General features: G+C 63.7%; 1 protein-coding gene across 1 annotated transcript in view; it reads right to left on the bottom strand.

The window, feature by feature from the left end:
• The window catches only part of CACNA1B (calcium voltage-gated channel subunit alpha1 B), a 204,997-nt gene extending 190,565 nt beyond the window's left edge, over positions 1-14,432 (bottom strand). The window contains exons 1-3 of the mRNA XM_052647676.1: positions 14,149-14,432; positions 13,011-13,116; positions 9,655-9,794 (exon numbers count right to left, since the gene is read on the bottom strand). Of these exons, the coding sequence (XP_052503636.1) occupies positions 9,655-9,794; positions 13,011-13,116; positions 14,149-14,432 (530 nt within the window). The remainder of the gene's footprint in view (positions 1-9,654; positions 9,795-13,010; positions 13,117-14,148) is intronic.
• Positions 14,433-14,675: the final 243 nt, after the last annotated feature.

Genomic DNA, 14,675 nt, shown 5'->3' with positions numbered 1-14,675 from the left:
GCTCCCCCGTCCCCGGGATTCTCCAGGCAAGAACACTGGAGTGGGTTGCCATTCCCCTCTCCAATGCATGAAAGTGAAAAGCGAAAGTGAAGTCGCTCAGTCGTGTCCGACTCCTAGCGACTCCATGGACTGCAGCCTACCAGGCTCCTCCGCCCATGGGATTCTCCAGGCAAGAGTACTGGAGTGGGGTGCCATTGCCTTCTCCTATCAATGGCCATTAGGGGAATGCAAATCAAAACCACCATGATATATCACTGCATACCCACCAGAATAGCTAAAATAAGAAACGGTGACAACAGCAAATGCTGGTAAGGAGATGGAGAAACCAGATCATTCGTACACTGCTGGCGGGAATGTAGAAGCATGTCAACAGACACAGACACTCCGGATAGCAGTCTGTTAAGATCCTAAACCACCAGACATGCGCTGCAGTGTGGCCCGTAACCGCACTCCTAGGCGCTCATCCAGGAAACTCTCTTCACACAAAACCTGCGCACAGACGTGCAGAGCAGTCTTGTGGCTGACATTTCGAAAACTGGGAACAAATCTCGTGTCCTCCAGCAGGTGACAGTCAGGGAGACAATGGGCAGTAAAGAGGACCAAAGTGCAGACGTGTGCGACAGTGTGGCTCCGCCAGCCTCAGAGAGCCACCCTGGTGAGCAGAGCCAGCCCCAAAGGCACGGTTCCATTAACCAGTGCTCAATGCTCGCGAAGCGACAAGGCGATGGACACGGGTGCTGCATCACGCTCGTCAGGGATTAAGGGGCAGTGAGGCGGGAGGCAGTGGAAGCAGGCACAGGAGGGCGACAGGGCGGGTCCTGCTGGGGATGGAGTTTCTGTGTCTTCACTGTGCCGGGGTCACACTCCGGTTGTGGGGTCACGCTACGCACCCTCAGCACCCTCTGTGCATACTGCAAACCTGTGATGAGCTCAAGACAAGACATTTCATTTTTTACAAGGGGATGTTAACAGTAGTATCCAGCTCAGGAAGGTCATGGGACGATCACATTAGAAGAGCAGCCAATACCTAGGAGACTTCATGGAAGAGCCAGCCTTGAGCTTCCGTTCTCCCCTCCTGGTCTGCTTGCCCTTCTAGCCCCACCTGCTTGGTGTTTCACCAGAGGGCTCTGCACCCACGTTGCCCACTTGCCAGACCAGGGACCCAAAGAAGCACAGGAATGAGCGCACCGCCCCAGGGGCCTCACCCCACGGAAGGAGCCACCTCATGGCAACGAGACCCTGGCCACACCGGGGTCTCGCTCGTGCCCAGGCTGCGCCCCTGCGTCACTGTGCTGCAGGGCTGGACAGTGGAAACACCAAGCCCCAGGACTGATCAGGAGATGGCGAGAAGGACGCTCTCGCTTCCTGCCCGTTCCCTGCCCCCACACAGCACTCGCAGAACCAGGGTCCCAGGCAGCAGGTGTGGGGAGGGGCCGCAGGCAGAGAGGGCGGGTGGTGCTGGAGGCCCCCTCGGGGATGCCCACCCTCAGACAGGAGGCTGCATGACACCCAGGACACCCTCTGAGCCCCCATGGGCTCAGCAGCGCCCTCACCCAGCCCCTGCCCCAGTCCAGCCTACAGAGGGTCCAGGGGAGTGGGCGGCCCTGCCTTCAGCCACCTCAGTCCACAGTCCCCGCCGCCAGACAGACCCCAGAGGCTGGTGACCAACCACGAGGCGCGAGAAAGGACCTACAGACAACTCACCTGGGCCCAGCACACCACAGACACCGCAGACCCAGACTGGCAGCCCCGCGGACGCCTGGGACCAGTCACGTGCCACCTGCGCCCATGGGGGCCGAGGGAGGTTCCCGCTCCCCTGCTGGATTTCAGTCCCGCAACCCCCGGTGCACACTGGGAACTGGGGCACCAAGGCTCATCAGAGGAGCCTGGAGTCTGAGCTCAGCCTGTTGCAGACTAACCTGTGTCCCCCCAGATTCTTCTGTTGAAGCTCTGACTCCCAGTGGGACTGTATCTGGAGATGGGATTCTTGGGAGGTAAATGGTTAAGCCAGGTCCTAAGGATGGGCTTTAATTGAAAGGATTAATTTAACAGAACAGGAAGAGACACAGAGACCTGTGTCTGCACACACAGAGAAGCAGCCCGGGAAGACACAGTGGGGAGGCAGCCGCCTACCGGCAGGAAGACTCCTTACCCAAGGCAACCCTGTGGGCACCTTGATCTTGGACATCCAGCCTCCAAAGTGAGACAGTGAACACCTGCTGTTTCGGCCCCTGACCCCCGTCTCAGGCATCTGTGCGGCGCCCAAGCTAAAGGGCAGGTTCTGCCGGGGAAAGTCCATCTGTGGAGCCGGCCAGGAGGGAAGCCCCTGGGACAAGAGCAGGGCAGAGAGGCCGCCAGGCAGAGAAACACAGACCCACATCCCATCCCACCGAAAGCAGCAGCCCCAGGTGCATGGGCTCTGATACTCCGGGAGCAGAGAGGGAGCCACCAGCTGGCGTGACGAGGGCTCCGAGAGGGGCTCCCCGGAGGGGCTGAGACCTGCAGAAAGTGGGGCACGGTGGGGCGGCCAGCCGGGTGAAGACAGGACACCCGGGGGCCTGCACAGGCGGCCTGCGGGGCGTCCGCAGGTTCCAGGTCTGTGTTACTCAGACGGGCCGTGGCAGGGGAGGAAGCGGCCCCTCCCAGCAGCCCCCCACCGCTCAGCCAAGGAGGACCTGCTCTCCGGCCTTTCCCAGCCCAGGGACTGGGACTGGCGTTGGCTCCATTAGCAGCCCTTCTCACCGCCTATGAATTTGCAGCTCTGGGCTCGCCAGCGTGAAATGGGGTGAGGGGAGGCTCCTGGAGGTGAACAGGAAGGCAGAGGCCAGGGCCCAGCTGCCCCACCCGCCTGAACAGCTGCAGGAATATCCACTGGCCACAGGCAAACGCTCCCACTCCCACCAGGCATGAACTTGACCTCCCGTGACCTCTGCACGCACACCAGGCACAGGATACCTGGATAGATGAGCAGCTGCTTCCTGCCACCTCTGCAGAGGGCGGGCCTCCCTGGCGGCTCAGATGGCAAAGCGTCTGCCTGCAGTGCAGGAGACCCAGGTTCAATCCCTGGGTCGGGAAGATCCCCCGAGAAGGAAATGGCAACCCACTCCAGTATTCCTGCTTGGAGAATTTCAAGGACAGAGGAGCCTGGCAGGCTACAGTCCATGGGGTTGCAAAGAGCTGGACACGACCACGCCTCTACAGAGGCATGCCGGGCTCAGCATGCTGCTGGCACCAGCTGCAACCACCCCGGGGCCCAGCACCCAGGACCCTGCAGTGCAGCACAGCGGAGCTCCGGGCCCGAGGCCGGCAGCCTGCAGCCCCTGTCCTGCCAGGGTCACCAGGCCCTTAGAGCTGGGTGGAGGGGGCTCCCCTTCAGCGCACGGGGTACCATCTGCAGGCAGCAGTCAGGAAGGGCCTGGCTCTGGCTCCCCACAGCCCTCCAGGAGGGGGTGAAGAGCCCTAAAGCGTAGGAAGAAGGGGGAGGGGAGCCAGGAGAAGAGATACTGAGAGGCGAGCGGTGGAGTGAGCCGCCCTCAGCGGACACCCAGCGGCGGGGGTGCGGACGGAGGGAGGCAGGGAGCCCCCTACCCCTGCCTCTGCTGCCAGCACGGGGCTGGCAGCCCACTGGGGCCACTGGCAGGAGGCAGGCACCTGGGAGCCAGGCAGACACAGCGGCCAAGCCTGTTCTGAATTATCAGCGATGCCTCAGGGATGCTGCCTGGGGAGAGTTTAAAGATGGGATCCCCAACAGCCTCCCTCTGCCGCTCCAGGGACCACTGGTCAGAACTCAGGCCCCTCCCCTGTCCCAGCAATTCCCAGCCTCAGGTGCGGATAGAAGAGAAGGCCCAGCAAACCCCAACCTGAGCAGGCATCAGAGACCCCGCCTGTAGGACCACATCACGGGACAGAGGAAGAGCCCACACAGGCGGCTCCAGCCCCAAACATGAGCTCTAGAGTCTGAGGTCATGAGCCGAGGTCAGTCCGCCTCCAGACCCAGTGTCACTGGGCACTTGGGGCTAGGCACAGTGCCCTTGGCTCCCACACGTGGGCACAGGCTCACTGCTCACCTTGGCCCTCACCTGCTGGACCCCTCCTTGCCCAGGGCAGTATCCCCCAGGGCCCGGCCTCCTGGGACCACATTCCCATGCCCTCTGGCAGCGGCCCCAGCCTAGCCCAGGTGCTCGGGAGGCAGGGCAGGGCGTGGACACAGACGTCCCTCCCTAGGCAACGCAGGAAGCTCAGGCCAGCGATAGGAGACCCTGACTTCTAATTACATGTCCTGGAAAGAAATCCCAGCTTAATTTGGAGTAAAATGAGATGCTGTGGTTAGAACTGTCCGCAGGGAGATACCTGCCAGAGCTGGAACAGACCTCTCCTCCCCTCAAGGGAAGCTCCAGGCTGGGCCATAACTGTTAGGGGACTCTGGGCCCAAGTCTTCATGGTCTGAGAGGACCCTGCCCCGATTCCCAGCTGCAATCAACCCCTCGGGACCAAAGGCTGGTCTCGGGGCTCCCTGGGGGATAGGGAGTGCAAAGGTGCAGGGGTGGGCTCGGCAGCAGTCAGGACAGGCAGGCCGCATGGGTGCCGCACGCAGGGTGCCAGCAAGTGTCCTGAAGACAGCCGAGCGGCAGTGCCCCCCACAGCCCAGCCCTGCCCCAGCCCACCACTTCCTCCTGGGCACTGCTCCCCACCGTCAGCACCCCACCCAGGTCAGTCCCTGCACCCAGAGCCCCGTGCGGCCCCCACGGCCTCCCGGCATCTTTGTCCCCTGTCCCCTCCCAGGTTCAGGACGCCCTGAACCCCTCCCACCTGCTGCTCCGCTCAAGGTCCTTCTTACGGACCTTCCCTGAACCGCACGAAGGGGAACTTCACCCCCACCACCCAGCTTCCTGCTCGTCACTGCACTTCACACCCACACGGACAGGCTGCTTGTCGCCTGTGTCCCCGGGAGATGCAGCTCAAGGTCCGCTGCTGTGTCCCCAGCAACCGGGGCGCTCGACAGACACCTTCCACACGAACGAGGGGGTGGGCAGCCAGCCAGAGGGTCGACGTGAAGAGAAGGGAAGGCGACCAGCCAGGGGAGCCCAGGAGAAGGCGAGAGGCCGTGCTGCGGCGTCCTCACTCACTCTGCCTGCCAGCCCATCCCTCCATCGCACACCACCTGTTTCCCATGCCAGGCTCAGCTGACAGGCATGCAGAGCACTCTCGGCCCATCCCTGCTTTCTCATCTGACAACCCAGCACACGCACTGGGCTCCACCTCTGGTGTGCTGCAGTCCCAGAGAGGTGAGCGTGGACTCCAGGGTCCCGGCTGCAGTCCCAGAGAGGTGAGCGTGGACCCCGGCTGCCCTCGTCCACCCAGACGTCGCTCCGGCACTCCAGCTGCACCGCCGCCGTCCTGCTCCAGGGCCATGCTGCGGCCCCTGCCTGACAGAACCTTCTGCCCCTCCCCTCCCTCCCACCACTGCCCAGTTCTCTGCCCGGCTTTGCTGAAAAACTCCCCCAAAGGCGGAAGAGCTGCCCTGGGTGCCCACCACGGCCCTCCGGGCCTGCAGGAGCCTCCGTGCAGGCCATCCGCGAGGACCCTTCACCTGCAGGCTGCCTGCCGCTGCACTCGGCGGCCCACCCTCCCTGCACCCCTGCTCGAGAAGGACATGCCCCTCCTCCCTAAAACACCAACCCCAGCCACCTCACTGGCCAGCCCCCACCTACCAGCTCTGAGTCCCCAGGCTCACCCACGGACAGCGCCTTCTCCAGCCCCCGCCGCTGGGGGTCCTGTCTTATCTCGAGCTGTCACCTGTGTTCTGGTACTGACACCGTCAGCCGTGGCCTCTGACCACACAAATAGAGGGTGCAGCCCCTCACTACGGAGCCGACCCCAAGCCGCAGCCGGCCAGACCATGCTGCGTTCTCCCCAACCCCTTTCCTACATGGGAACGTGAAGCCTGTACTGTCAGGGAGGCGTGGTCTCCACAGCACACCCGCCTCCAGGCCCCACGATGTGGCCACGAGTCTGTGCCCTCTGCCCTTGCTGAGCCTCTGGGCACCTAGAGGAAACAGAAGGGCCAGGGAGACCAGGTCCTCTGAGAACACAGCCCGCAGAGCAGGGACCGGGGGGTCTTGCTCACTGCTGTGTCCTCAGCTCCAACTCTGAATAAACAGCAATCAAGGGATGACCAGTGGGCGGGGCAGCAGCAGACGAGGGCAGCTCAAGTGGCCGGAAATGTGCAGACAGGGGACTTCAGCCAGGACAGCCCCTGCCCCGCTCCGTGGGCAGGACTGGGGGCTGCATCGCTCTCCCCCAGCAAAGCCAAGGGTGTGCCCAGGCACAGTTTACAGGCGAGTGTATGAGGTTAAGAAGCTTCCTCAACACAGGGTAGGGCCACAGGCTGATCCAGGGCACCTCCCACGCCCGCATGCCAGCCCCAGAAGCAGAAGCAAGCCCTGTTGGCCTCGGGGACAAGTCAGGCTTCACCAGGCAACATGGCCTTCCCTGTTCACCATGGGGCTTCCAGCCCTCTGAGTGCCAATTAAGTAAACCCCAATTAAAAACAAGAAAGTAACGAGGAGCAATGCCCCCATGGCTACCCACAGGCTCCTCAGCTCAGCAGGGTCAGGCTCTTCTCTGGATTCCCCAGGCCCAGCACTCCCCCCAAAACAGACAAGGGCCCCTTCTATCATGCACCACACATACACATATGTACACAAGTGTGCACACACAGCTGTGCACACACACACATACACGTGGGGGCTCCGGTGCATGCGTGTACACATACGTACGTGTGTGCACGTGTGTGTGCACATGTGTGGACAGATGCACGCACCCATGTGCACATGTAAATGCATGTATGCATCTGCACGTGCATGCGTGGACAGACGCACGTGTGTGCTGCTACACACGTGTGCACATATGCATGTGTGTGCATACACACAGTGCAGGCATATATGTGTGCACGCATGCATACACACTTGTACGCGCGCGCGCACCTATGCACACACGTGTGCACACATCGCCAGTCCCCAGGTGCTGCAAACAAGAGCAGAGAGCAGCTCCCCCACACAACTCTGGGCAACATGTGAGCCCCCATGGCACACAGACCACCTTCCCCACCTGGGGGCTTCCCTCCCAGCCCAGAACAATCCCTGCTGACAAGGCGCAGAGAGAGGGAGCCTGGAAACCGTCGGTGCCAGCTCCCAGCCCTCCTCTCACAGTGAGAGCAGAGACTTCACGACCCAAACAAGAAGCACAGAACAAACAGAAAGAGAAAGGCAAAGGAAGGGTAAGAGAGAGAAAGCAAAACTCCTGAAAAGGAGACACATCGAGAGGCAAAGAAATAGAGAAGATGAAGACGAGATAAAAGAGCAGAGACACAGAGAAGCTCAGAAATGGGGAGACAAAGGCCAAGAGATTAAGAAAAGGAGAGAGAGAGAGAGAGAAAGAAGGGGAGACAGAGACACAGGGAGGGCGGGGAGGGATGGGGCGCACGTGAAAGTGAGAGAGATGGAGAAACAGATGGACTGAGGCCAGCATCTCCAAGCCCAGGCTGGGGGCACAGTTACGGTCTTGGGACCCTTGGGATCCCCCAGCTGGGGCTCCAGAAGGTGAGCCATCCTATTCTCTCCTGTGCCCAGGAGAGAGGACAGGCAAGAGAAAGCAGCTGCCCTTGGAGGTCTCCCAGCCCTCATGGGGGGACCAGGCTCCCTGAACCTGGAATCAGGATATGTTTGTTGGAAGACTCAGGGGTCCTGCCAAAGGGTTGGTGCAGACCTCCCTGCCATGCTCCCAGCAGCCCAAATAGCACCATGGACAGCATCCCCAGAGGCCGGTCCGACCACCCTCACCAGCTCCCAGGTGGCTCAAGCACAGAGCACCCGAGTTTCAGTAGCCCATTAATTCAGCAGACATTCCCTGACCCTCCTGGGGGCCCGCCCCGAGCTACGCTCTGGGGACACTCTAAAAAATAAGACGTTCACATCCTCAGGGACACGGGTCTAGAAGGAGAGAGACGTAAACAGCCCGTAACATTTGTCGACAGCCCACACAGTGCCCAGTGGACTACAAGGCGTACCCTGCCCTCCAAGGGCCCACACTTGCCACCACGCCCCATCAGTGGGACCTCAGAGGGCTCTCTGGACAAGCCCCTGCGGCCGCCTGCCCTCAGGCAGCAGACCGGTGTGGATGGTGAGCACCACATGGCAGGATGGCACGCCTGCCAACAAAAGGCTCCCTGCCCCCTTCCCTCCTTGGTCACTAGGAAAAATGGAACAGATTAGGAAGTCGCCCAGCCTATTGTACCCAGTCTCGATAGCGCCCATCTGATCAGAGCTGGTGACAGGCTGGTGCCACAGGCGCAAAGACCAGGAGGGGAGCTGAGGCATGAGGCCCACCGGCCCCTCGGCAATCTCCAGGGAGAGACCCTCTGAAAGCGAGGCACCTCGATTCCGGCCTGTGCTGGGCATGCCACCGCTGCTGCCACCAGCAGCACCCCAAGCAGACCGAGAGCTGGCCTCCGGGGATGGGGCAGGGGACTGAGGGGGCTTGCACCGAGGGTCTTACTGGGAGCCCAGCGGCCATGCAGCCAAGTCTGTTTACTCTGACAAGTAGCACAGGAGCCCTGGCCACAGCTACCTGTCCCTTGGAAGGAGAGTTCTGGGCCACAGTGGGGCTCCAAGCCTCCCTGGGACCACAAGGCTCCAGGAGGAGCGGCTGCAGTCCCTGGGGAGGGGCCTCTGGGACCTGGGCTGTGCAAACAGGTTTCTGGAGCAAACTCCAGGCACTTACCCCCACCCCAGCCAGAGGTGGAGGGCAGCCCAGAGCCGGGGCAATGGCAGCTCAACCTCAGAACAGGGCAGAAGCCCTGAATACCATCAGGCAGGTGGAGAGACTGAGGCCCTGAAGGCTGGGGGCCCTGTGATGAGGAGGCTTTCTGCCCACTCTCCTCCCCCTCCCCGGCCCAGCCTCAGGTGACTTTCTGGATCTCCTGGATTGCTTGGGAAACACAAGCTGCTAACTATTAGAGTCTATTTGAGAAGGAAAGTGGGGGATGGGACACTGATTAAGCACCTTCCTGGAACCAGAAGCTGTGACTACAGAGACACAGCCTCACCAAAGCACAGCACCAGAAGCACGTGTCCACGAACGCTTCAGGCAGGAGACTCGGACACACACGTGTGCCCCCAGGTCACGGGGCGAAAGAGGCCAGGCTGCAGCCCAGGACTTACAAAATCAGGCCCAGTGCCCTTCCTGCCCTGCGGACCTGACCCAGCACCAGCAGCTCTGCAAGCAAGCTCGGCCGAGGACTAATCTCCTCGACGGCCCCTCAGCCAAGATCACAGCCAGGCTCTTCCCGGGGAAGAACAATGCCTGTCCACCAGCACCCACCCGTGAGGACCACCGAGAAGCACCGGCCCCCAGTGTGGACACTGCTGCCCAAACCCGCTCCATGCACAGGGCACCCAGGCCAGCACCTACCCCGTGGAGGACCACCGAGAGGCACCGGCCCCCGGTGTGGACACTGCTGCCCAAACCCGCTCCATGCACAGGGCACCCAGGCCAGCACCTACCCCGTGAGGACCACCGAGAGGCACCGGCCCCCGGTGTGGACACTGCTGCCCAAACCCGCTCCATGCACAGGGCACCCAGGCCAGCACCTACCCCGTGAGGACCACCACGAAGTCCATGACGTTCCAGCCGTTCCGCAGATAGGAGCCTTTGTGCAAGGCAAAGCCCAGCGCGACGATCTTGATCCCAGCCTCGAAGCAGAAGATGCCGATGAAGTAGGGCTCGGTGTCGTCCTAGAAGCACAAAGCAAAGTCACCGCCGCCCAGACGCGGCCAGCAAGGCCCCCCAGCCCTGCCACGACACCCCCGACGGTCCTTTCAGCACGGGCCTCGGTGCTCTCTGCCAGGCGCCCCCAAGGCACAGGTGGCCCCGTCCCCAAGGCCAGTGACACCCAGTCACGTGAGGAGGGGCTCCCTCCCCCGACACCCTGCCGCAGAGTGAGCAATAGTGTCAATAACAACACGCGAGGGCTTCCTGCAATCGCCAGGGCAACCCTCTTATACCATCCCACAGGCACTGGGCACTGCTATCCCCCCATCCGAGGGGGAGCTGAGGCGCAGAGAGGCCAAGAACTGGGCCACAGACTCGCAGCTTGTCAGAGGCAGAGCCAGACTCCAGCCAGAAGTGACCTGGGTCCCACCCTGGGCTGGAACCACAGCAGGGACCACGCCCAGCTCCCTGGAGCACAGCCCAGGACCCACTTGCTCACTCAGTACACACCTGCTGGATATTCAAAACAAGCACGTTCTGGGGCAAGCAAGCACGGCGGGCCTCAGGGAGCCTCTGGAGGGCAAGGCATCCAGCTGGGTGATGGGGACAGGAGTTCCGGGTGGAGACGACAGAGAGCAGAACTGGGACAGGGGGGCACAGAACCCCAACGGCCCAGGCCCGCCTGGTGCCGAGCACATGAGGACGGGCTGTGGGGACTTGGGGAGCACTGGGACATCACACGCTGGGGGCGGGGGGCAGGCAGAGCCTCTGTGCAGGTGACCCCATGAGCTGGACCAAGTGGGCACTGCAGGAGGAGGGCCAGCAAGGGCAACAGCCTGAGCGCAGACCACGGACCCAGAAGGGGACAAAGAGGAGGCAGGCAGGTCCTGCTCTCAGGACGGTGGGACCTGCCACCCAGAGGCTGCTCGGCCAGGGAGAGGGCTGGCCTCCGGGCCCGGGCGGGGAGAGCCAGGCTGACTCCTGTGGGGCTGCCTGCGCCCTCCTCCCCCAAGGAGCCTGGCCTCCAGGGCTCTCATGTCCGACCTGGGGAACCCTCAGCCTGGCCTCCTGGCCCATGGCTGCTGGTAGCAGCGTGCAGCAGAGGCTGCTGCCCCCAGGGACCAGGCAATAGATCGCCCACCATAGCCCAGCTCCCCCATCTCACCACCCTGATGCTGACTCACGAGGATATTCCCTCCCCAACGCTTCTGGTCTGGTTTAGTCAGAGGGTCCCCTTTCCTCAAGAGAAGAGGCTGCCGACCACCTACCCTGAATAAACATGGGGCCCCAGCAAACATGTTCAGAGAAACTCTGGGCTTGCGGGAGAAGAGCCGGCCAACACGAGGAAATGGGGTGGGGCCCCTTCCCAGACCCCTTGCCCCCAGCCCCACCCCTGACTACACTCGGCAAGGGCTGGCTCGGGGGAGGGATGAGACTGCGAGCTGGGGGCTCCAGCTAAAGGCCACGTGGGAAGTTGACGGGTGGGTGGGAGGCGGAGCTGTGGAGGCCCCACCCCAAGGCAGGCACCTCTGCACCACGAAGGCCCTCTCAGCCTCTGGCAGCAACACCAGCCTCCAGACCTGATCTTGGACCACCACTGCGCCTGCTCCTCAGGCCCTCTGTGTTCAGCCTCCATCCATCTCAGGGCCGCCAGGCCTTGCCGGGGTGAGCACATTCTGCTCAACCCCCAACCCTTACAAGTGCACAGACCCCATTACCACAAAGCAAACTGTCCCTCACGTGTGAGGCTGGATGCTCGCTGGCCCACTCAAGTCTGCTCCCCGGGGGAGGGCCCGAGCCCAACTGCCGTTCACAGGCCTCCCTGCCCCTGCCACCCCCAGCCTGCTTCCCTCTGGCCCCACCCCTGCCACGCCCTGTGGCCTGGCATTCGAGGCTCCCTACCAGAAACCCCAGTTTCCTCTGACTTTCACCCTCTTCTCCAGCTTTCAGAATGGGCACCACCACCAAGCCCACAGCAGGTCAGGGGCCCCCCACCGGCAGGAACCTGGGGCACAAAGAGGGCGAGTGAGCCGGTCCAGCTCCATGTCTGGGCAGGAGTCACCCACGGGGACCACCCTCCACTCTGTCAGGATGCCCTTCACAACCCTCCCCCTGCAAACCCACGAATGAAACCCCTCAGCCATTCTTGTGCCTGGAGAAACAACCGACCCAAGAACCCCCATCTCTTGGCTGACCACCCTGGCTGTCACTTCTTTGCCTTCTCGAGGTGCCCACCCAAAGTAGAGCAATCCCAGGGCAGCCTACTCTGTCTCCTCTGCTTTGCCCCTTGGCCTGAAGTTCAAGGCCAAAGCCGAGCACAGAACAGGCTCTGCTTCATCGATGCTTATCTCTGCTGAAGTAAAGGAAAGACGTATGGAAGAGCAGTCGCTCACCAGAATGTGGAGAAAAGGGTTCAGCCTCTGGAGTGTCTCCTTCTTTGGGGACCCCAGGACTGCAGCACTCTCCAGCCGGGCCCCAGGCTCCCCCTCCAGCCCCTGCGTGTGCTTTTCCTTCTCTCTGCTCTGAAGCTCAGTCTCTCAGGCCCCAGTGAGCCCACATCAAGCCCGGTCAGAGGGGCCAGGGCAGCTGGGATGCTGGGGGCTAGGAGACGTAGCCTCACCTTCAGAATGGGGCTTGCCTCCTCAAGCAGCACCCTGCCTCTTGCCTCCAGATGTCCTGACCTAGCACTCTGGTTCGTGTGGGCTCAGTGCTTCAACAGGGGAAACACGGGGTCTGGGAGCTCCTGGTAGGAGCAGATGAGAACTATGTTTGGGGATGTTTGGGAAGAGAGCCTGGGAAGGAGTGCATCCCATGGGAAGCAAAGGCCCCACAGGGAAGGAGTCCCAGGCAGAGCCAGAGAGGGAGATAACCAGGGCTGCACCTGGGCCAAAGCCCACCACAGCCCTGGAGGGAAAGGGGCAGCCCGGCATTCCAGACCCTGGGCCACCGTGAAGGCCCCTCTCCCGTGCCAGCATCAGCTCTTAGCTTCTTAGGTGTAGGGAGAGCTAGTGTCACTGGGCAGAGCAGCTGCTGGCTAAAATGGGCTCCCTCGAGCCACCGGCCCGCAGCAGGGGCTGGGCGGGCTGCCCCATTCCTCCTGACCCTTGAGGGAAGTGTTAGCTTCCCAGACTACCCAGTCCGAGGGAGCCGCCCCTTCACGGGTCCTGAAGAGTCGCGGAATCAGACAAGCTGCCGCCACCGCACGCCCCGCCCTCAGGCCCCGCCGCCACAGCACTCACCAGCCGCTCAGACATGGGCGTCTTGTCTCCGTCTGGGAGGTGCTGCTCCAGCGCCAGCACGATACAGTTGGCGATGATGGTGGCCAGAATCATGTACTCAAACGGAGTGCGTGGGTTAAGGACTGGCCAGGAGGCGCCAAAGAGGAGAGGCGAGGAGGCCAAGACCGGCAGCGCGCAGTGCAGCAGCCGGGCCCGGCCGCCTCCAGAGGGGCTGAGAATGACCGGGCCCGGAGCCCCCCCCCCCCACCCTTCCCGCCCCCATCCTCCCCCATCCTCGGGGCGCCGCGAGGGCCGCCTCCGCAGTGGCAGCCGCCGGCCCCTCAGCGCGTCCCCGCGGCCGTCAGCACCGCGGACAGCGCCCCCTTCGCGGCTCCGCCCGACTCCCAGCCCCTCAGCACGTCCCCGCGGCCGTCAGCACCGCGGACAGCGCTCCCTCCGCGGCTCCGCCCGACGCCCGCTCCCCGAAGGAGGGGGCCGTGAGCCCCCCGCGCGCGGCGGAAGGACCCCGCGCAGGCGCACACTCCTACCTAAAGACACGCAGCCACATGTAGCTAGACAGGCACGTGAACACCCATGTACTGAGAGTCCCGAGCGCACGCACGCGCAGCACTGGGTTCACGCTCTGCCCTCACACACTCAGGCACCTGCAGTCAGGCGCGCGCACGGGCTCGCCTCCACCCGGCGCTCACACCTACACGGACACCGATTCGCCCTCGGGTGCCCTCCAGGCTGGCCACGCGCTCTGCGCCGGCATCGAGGGAGAGAAGGGACGAGCTCAGGGGCAGGGGGCTCCGCCCAGCGCCCACCCCGCTCCCGCGGCCGCCGCCACCACGACCACACACAGACACAGAGAAACACAAACACGCACGCACACGCGGCGCGCCGAGAGGGCCCGGAATCCGCCCCGCCCCCTCCTCGCCGAGCGACCCGATGCGCCTCTCCCCAGAGCGCACCCTCCTCCAGCCCCGGGGAAGATGGCCACTGGGCGCAGCATGCGGCCGGCCCCCTCCCAGGCCCCCGGCCCAGGCCGCCCCACCAGACCCCGCGAGGCGCAGACGCCGGAAGCCGCGCCCCGTCCCCGTCCCCGCGACCTCGGGAGGCCCTGGGCCCCCACCCGGCCCGGCGCCCGGCAGGATATGGCCACTCGGTGATGCGCTTGGCGTATTTGCGGACGACGTTGTCCTCGCTGAAGACGAAGAGCGAGCGGTTGACGGTGAAGCAGTTCTGCTTGACCGGGATGGGGTTGTACAGCGCCATGGTCCGCGCGCGCTGTGCGATCGACTGCTTGTAGAGGACCCGCTGGCCCGGCTGCAGCCCCCCGGGGCCCGGGCCGCCCGCAACGCCGGCCCCGCCGCCCCGCGCCCGCTCCCCGCCGCCGGGGCCCCCATAGCGGCCGCCCAGCTCGTCCCCGAAGCGGACCATGGCTCCCGGGCGCTGAGCGCATCCCCCGGCCCGGCGGCCCCGCGGGGATCGGAAGGCGCGAGGTGCGCCCTGCGCTCTAGCGGAGCAGCCGCGGAGCCGCCGGACCCGCACCAGACCTCACCCAGCCGGCAGCCGCCGCACCCGACTCCGCCGCCCGCGCCACGCCCTATATGGGGCCGGTCACGTGGCGGCGCCAAGCCAATCCGCGCCCGCCCCGCCCGCCCGGCTCGCGCCCGCCCCGCC

This window comes from Budorcas taxicolor, chromosome 11, assembly GCF_023091745.1.
Source record: "Budorcas taxicolor isolate Tak-1 chromosome 11, Takin1.1, whole genome shotgun sequence".
Taxonomy (NCBI): domain Eukaryota; kingdom Metazoa; phylum Chordata; class Mammalia; order Artiodactyla; family Bovidae; genus Budorcas; species Budorcas taxicolor.
Note: the sequence above shows the minus strand (reverse complement) of the source record. Positions and strands in the feature narration are given on the sequence as shown.